The following is a 6647-nucleotide window of genomic DNA, read 5'->3' on the forward strand; positions in this document are numbered from 1 at the left end:
AAAGAGTAAATGGAGTTAATATTTACATAGCAAAAGCTAACCTTAAAAGTTTAACACAGCTAGGAAAATATCTACAGAAGGCAAAAGCTTCATCTGTCCTCAAGGAGTTCACATTTACATGGGGGAGACATGTGGTCCAAAGAGACAATGATGATAACCAGCATTTATATGCTGCTTTAATGTTTGCAAAGTCCTTGACAAAGGGAGGATTGGTGTTGTTGAGTCATGTGTGTGACTCTCCAGGACTCTGTTTGGGGTTTTCTTGGAGAAGATACTGGGGTGGTTTGCCATTTCCTTCTCCAGCTCATTAAACAGGTGAGAAAACTGAGGCAAACAGGGTGCAGTGACTTGCCCAGGGTCACACAGCTAGTAAGTGTCTGAAGCCAGATTTGACCCTCAGGAAGATGATCTTCCTGACTCCAGGCCAGGCACTCTATCCACTGAGTCACCTAGCTGCCCATACCCTGGGAGGTTTTACAAAAACTGAAGCAGATAGAAGTCAAGGGGCTTGTCGTGGATCACCCAGCTAGTAAACATCTGAGGCAGGATTTGAACTCGGGCCTCCCTTGACTCCCTGTCCAGTAGGATATTTACAGAGTAAGTGGAAGGGAAAGCCATCAGCTCTGGGGGACACCTGGAAGTGCCTCCTGTAGAAGATGAGATATGCTGAGTTTTTAAAGGAGGCCGGGTGCATCAGGGAGGAGAGAAAGCATTCCAGGCATGGGGGACTGCCGGTGCAAAAGGACAGAGATGGGAGATGAACAGATGTCCCGCCGCCTGAGATCTTCGCAAGCTCTAAGGCGCAGCTGTCGGGGTCAGCCAGAGCCTAGCAGAGAGCCCGCTGCCGGCAGACGCTAGCAGGTGCGCGGAGCGCCTGCGCAGTGCAGCCGCCGGACCTGGGAGGGGCAAATGAATCCCAAAGCCAGGCGCGAGCTCGAGCACGCGCGGAGTAAGCGAACAGCCGGCATTTTAAACCCGCCCACTCTCTGACGTCTTGAGATCTTAGTGGCTCCTATGCTGAAGGGACTCTGCTCCCATTGGTCAGGATGCTGGTCCATCCGGCCGGAGATCCCGGATTTCCGGCCCGGATTTCGGCGTTGCCGTGGAGATGGTGCGGTTCAAACACCGGTAAGCTGGCTTCTTTACCCCGCTCTCGCTAGTCCCTCGGGCGGTCCCGGCCCACCTCGCTCACTCGCTGCTCCTTGTCGTCCCCACCGCAGGTACCTGCTGTGCGAGCTGGTGTCGGAGGACCCCCGCTGCCGCGCCTGTCTGGAGGAGCGGATCCTGTTCTGCCTCGTGCGGGACGCCATCGCCCGGGCGCACGGGGCCTTCGGCTCGGCCGCCTGCGCCCTCGCCTTCACAGGTGAGGCCGGGAACGCGAAGCGGCCCGCCCGCCTTCCCCCACTGCCATCCCCTTCGCTGTCCCAATCGCCGCCCATCGCTCCGGGCTTGTCCCCGCCGTGAGTCCGGAGACCCAGCTGTGGCCATTCGTGGTGTCCCCGGCGCTTGGCTCGCAGTAAGCGCCTACCAAGTGCCCGGGTGTCCGGCACCCTTGCCGGCTTTTTCTCCTCTGCCCTTCCTCCGTCCTGGGCCTCGGGAATTCCTGTCGGTGGCTTTGCAGGAATTCGCCCCCTTAAGAAGTGCGCTCCGCGACCACAACCTCCTAGCTGGTCCCTAAGCCCAGCCCCCGCCTTTTACAGGCTCACCTGGTGACCCCCGGCCCCGCCCTGTCACCTTCGGACGCTGGTTTAACTCGGCTTTAAGCCCTGCTTTGACTGCATAGCCAGCTTTCATTCATTCATCAATTCGTTCACTTACAGTGTTTATAAATGTTTAGGTTTGTTATGAAATCTTAGATATAGTCATTCAAATTCTCACAATAACCCTGTGATATAGGGACTCCAGGTATTATCATCCCCATTTGACTGATAAAGAAATTGAAGGGGTTGTGACTTTCTCTGAGTCATAACAGCTAATACATTTAAAGAGTGGGATTTGAACTTAGGTCCGACCTGATTTGGGGGCTGCTAGGTGGTGGCAGTGGATAGATTGTCTGCCTTGGAGTCAGAAAAGCATCTACCTGAGTTCAGATCCAACCTAAGACACCAGCTGTGTGACTCAAGACACGGACTAAGACATAAGCTGTTTGCCTCTGTTTCCTCATCTGTAAAATGAGCTGGAGGGGACAGCTAGGTGTCGAAGTGGATAAAGCACCGGCCCTGGATTCAGGAGGACCTGAGTTCAAATCCAGCCTCAGACACTTGTCACTTGCTAGCTGTGTGACCCTGGGCAAGTCACTTAACCCTCATTGCCCTGCAAATAAATAAAGTGAGCTGGAGAAGGAGATGGCAAACCACTGCAGTATCTCTGCCAAGAAAACCTAAGATGGGGTCAAGAAGAGTCAGATACAACTAAACAACGACCCTCCTGAAGACTGGTCTAGAACTCTCCTTTGTATCATGGTGCCCCTCCTCTTCATAATGGCTTCCCTTGCCTCTGTACCTCACTCACTGTTTCACTAGACCAGGTCTTCTTAAACTTATTCCACTTGTGACCCCTTTTCGCTGAGAAATTTTTATGTGACCCCAAGTATATAGGTATATAAGATAGCTATATATAACCTTTCACTATTGCCAGTTTTTTCACCACCTCCACATTTGGTTACTTGACCCCATATAGGGTCTCGACCAACAGTTTAAAAAGTTGAGCACTAGACAGTACTTAATTCCATTGCCTTGCTGCCACTCCCTTCCATCTGAAGCTTCATGGTATGCGACCAGAGCCATGCCCTTGTGGCTATTTGAGTCTTTGTAGTCTCCCTTGAAAAAACTCCTATTTAATTCCCCAAAACCAGTTGTAAACTTTTCTTTTCTCCTCTCACCACCCCCCAAGGGCCCACATGCATTTATAGCATCTTTCTTCACTAGTCAGATGCAGAATTTGTCTGACATATACTCCCTTAACTCCTTTCCTCAGAATCATCTACTTTCTCCTTTGCTCTGGTCAGAGATGTCTCTACTTCTCCAGTACCTCTTCCTAAGTCCTTGACCCCCTTCCCTCTTGGTCCATTGTTGATTTGTTCTCTCCCATGTACATGTCCTACTTTCCCCCTTGGGCAATTTTAAATTTTTGGTCCTATCCAGCTACTTTCCCATCTCTCTCCTCCTCTTCACCGTCACTGGGAAGAGGAATTAGTCTGGTTTTGCTTGGTTCCACAAGTCAGAATTAGGAACAGTGGCTGGAATTTGCCAAGAGGCAAACAGTCCTGATGGAGGTCAAGACTCCCTAATTGGCCAGAAGGTCAGTTAAGGTTCATTCACTAGACATCATCCAGTCTTTGCTTAAAGGTAATTGTCAGGGCAGCTAGGTGGCTCGGTGGATAAAGCACCGGCCCTGGAGTCAGGAGGACCTGAGTTCAAATCCAGCCTCAGACACTTAATACTTACTAGCTGTGTGACCCTGGGCAAGTCACTTAACCCCAATTACTTTACACACACACCCCCAAAAAAATGGGGGCAGCTAGGTGGCACAGTGGATCAAGCACTGGCCCTGGATTCAGGAGGACATGAGTTCAGATCTCGCCTTAAGATACTTTATGCTTACTAGCTGTGTGACCTTGGACAAGTCACTTAACCCTCATTGCCCTGCAAAAAAAACAACCAAAAAAAATGGTGATCGTCAGTAATGTTATAGAGGGGATCTTTGCTCAAGGATGGGTTGAATTGGATGTGTTTTGAGGTTTCTAAGTGGAATTCTCTAATTTGTAAGTCTCCTCCTATACCTGACCCTTCCACACCTCCTTACTGTTCCCCTCTTCAACCCCTTTTACAACCCTCCTGCCCTCACCACTCATGTCGTTCTCTCAAAAAGTCAGCATGTCTAATTGCTGGATTCAGTGGCTCTCAGTTCAACACCCGTAATAAGCAGGGCGTGGTGCTTGCTAGGTGTCTGCAATACAAAGAGAAACCCCTGTTGCTTGTGATAAAATTGACATCCCCTTCCTATTACATCAGCAGTTCTGCTCTCCTTGTTCTGTTCCACCTTTCGGACCTCTCCTAGACATCTGAATATTGGTGTCCCCTAAAGGTCTACCTGGCTTCTCTTTCCTTCACTAGACTCTTGGCGATCTCATTCTCTTCCAGGGCTTTAACTATTGCCTCTATTTCTAGTCCTAATCTCTCTTGAGAGCTAAGCCCACACCTCCAAGTGAATGACCTACCAATACTTCATACTCAGTAGGTCCAGAAGCCTTCTGCTTTCCTTAGGTCTGTTGGCACCCTTGGTCACTTGCTTGCTTAGCCTGAGGGTTACCAGTAATTTGCCCAAGGTCACATCCTAATCCTCCAAACTTTCCTATTACAAACTTAAACTCCGATCTTAAAGATTGGAGCTTCCTATGAGCCATGATTTGGATGAGACTGAAAATCGTATATGAATCAGATGACCCAAAGCAAGGATGGAAGAGCCTGGGATAGGCTCTAGCCCAGGCTGAATCTGAGCTGAATTCAGCCAGGCACCAGTGTCAAGTGGTGTACTTGGACACAAAAATAAGCAACTCAGCAAACCCAGGCTGGGGAGCCATGCATGGTTAGACAGCAGCTATTGGGGTTTTGTTTTTAAGAAGAGATCTGGGGGGCAGCTAGGTGGCGCAGTGGATAGAGTACTGGCCCTGGAGTCAGGAGTACCTGAGTTCAAAGCCAGCCTCAGACACTTAACACTTACTAGCTGTGTGACCCTGGACAAGTCGCTTAACCCCAATTGCCTCACTAAAAAAAAAAAAAAAGAGATATCTGGGAGTTTTAGGGGGCTACAAACCAGTAAACTCTCAGGCTGCATTAAGAGAGCCAGCTCCCAGAAGGAGGGAGGTGACAGTCCCACCGTGTGGCCCTTTCTGGAGCACATAGTGCTCAAGGTACAAGTCCACAGCTTCCACATGGTGGCCCAGTGGAGCAAAGGCCCATATACACATGCTTTCGCTGGTGATGACACTTGTCTAGTGTGAGCTGGATCCTAGCCATCCTTCATCTGTGGGCAGATGGACTGCACTGCTGCCTCCTAGTGGAGAGCATGGGAGCTGCAGCACATCCCCTGCCTTTACAGCTTGGTGGCCCAAAAAAAGAGATCTTGATGCCAACCTGGAGACACATCCTCCAACCTGAGCCTTTCTGGGCCATACTCTGTACAAAGGTCTGGCAGGCCAGCATGAGCCATGGGGGGGGGGGGGCAGGGATGGAGAGACCCTTGAACTCTAAAGGGGACATCCTTACAATTCAGCAACAGGATCCTAGTGGACTGTCAGTTCTATTGCTGTCTGCTAATCAAGCACAGGCAGGTCATTGAGCACACTTGCTATTTAATTAATAAGACCCTCTGGACATAGATGTTCTGAGACAGCTGTCTTTCTCCTAGTGAAATACCTCAATGCCTACACTGGCATAGTGCTACTTCGATGTCGGAAAGAATTCTACCAGCTCCTGTGGTCTGCACTGCCCTTTATTACTTATTTAGAGAACAAGGGACAGCGCTATCCCTGCTTCTTCAACACACTGCACGTGGGAGGTGAGTGAGATGGGGGACAAGGCACTCTTCAGAGCTGGCCAACAGCCCTTGATCAAAGGGGGATCTAGCAGCGGGGACCTCCCCACAACAGCACTCCAACTCAGTTGGTGACCACAAAATCCCTTCCTTTGATTTCTCAGGGACCATCAGAACCTGTCAGAAGTTCTTGATTCAATACAACAGGCGTCAGCTTCTGATCTTATTGCAGAACTGCCCCGATGGAGGTAAGCGGCCCTCGATAGTGATTATGGGGCAGCCTCACCTGCTGGGGTGGAGTCAGGAGCTAACAAAAGCTTGCTCACAGAGATGTCTTTCATGATTACTATGCTTTTGACTGTCTGCAGAGGAACGGGAGTCTATCAAGAAGTCGCTCATGAGCTGTTCCTTAGAAGAACAGCAGGAGGATCAGCTTTCAGAAAGTCCAAGTGAGGAGGATGCCACAGAGATGGAATGAGTATCTGCTGGGAAACTAAGCCACCCTGATGCCCTCTCTCCCACAAATGCAGTGAAGTCTCCACTCACCACCTCTAGCCCAGCTAAAGGGGGGTTCAACCGTTTCCTAAGGCAGGTAGCAGAACCTTTCTGTTCTCTGCCTTGGAAGAGATTCAGGAAGTAAGACCCCTGTGGTCCAGAACCATGACCTTATGAAACAAGAACTGTTTTAACCCAAATTTTCTGCTGCTTATCCCTTTTCAATATAACTTTCGTTGCTGCAAACAAATGCCCTCATGATCCCTTTTAACGATTCTCCAGTTTTCATAGAAGCCACCGGCAGAACAGTACAACAGATCTGGCCCTTTTGGAATCTGGGGAAAGGATTACACCCCCCACCCCCCCCCCCCCCCCCCCGCAAACATCCACCCACACCCCCCACTACTGCCAAAACACCAGTTATTTATGAATAACTCTCCCTAGCAGGATGAGTCTTTCAGTTTGTTTGACTTTAATGCTAACTGTAATTTGTATTAAATGGCCTTTTGGTTTTCCTTGTGGTCTCAGAACTTGAAATGGGATAAGTTATCTTAATGGGCTGCACTTAGCTCCTGTTTGGTTGGATTTCTTGTAGAGAAACACAAGGGCCAGTATCT

General features: G+C 49.7%; 1 protein-coding gene across 1 annotated transcript; it reads left to right on the forward strand.

The window, feature by feature from the left end:
- The first annotated feature begins 1077 nt into the window (after window positions 1-1077).
- On the forward strand, window positions 1078-6389 carry POP5 (POP5 homolog, ribonuclease P/MRP subunit). Its single transcript, XM_043981357.1, has 5 exons — window positions 1078-1128; window positions 1221-1363; window positions 5410-5559; window positions 5700-5783; window positions 5904-6389. The coding sequence occupies exons 1-5, from the start codon at window positions 1109-1111 to the stop codon at window positions 6011-6013; spliced, it is 507 nt and encodes a 168-aa protein (XP_043837292.1). The 5' UTR covers window positions 1078-1108; the 3' UTR covers window positions 6014-6389.
- The last annotated feature ends 258 nt before the right edge of the window (window positions 6390-6647 follow it).

This window comes from Dromiciops gliroides, chromosome 1 (assembly GCF_019393635.1).
Source record: "Dromiciops gliroides isolate mDroGli1 chromosome 1, mDroGli1.pri, whole genome shotgun sequence".
Classification (NCBI taxonomy): domain Eukaryota; kingdom Metazoa; phylum Chordata; class Mammalia; order Microbiotheria; family Microbiotheriidae; genus Dromiciops; species Dromiciops gliroides.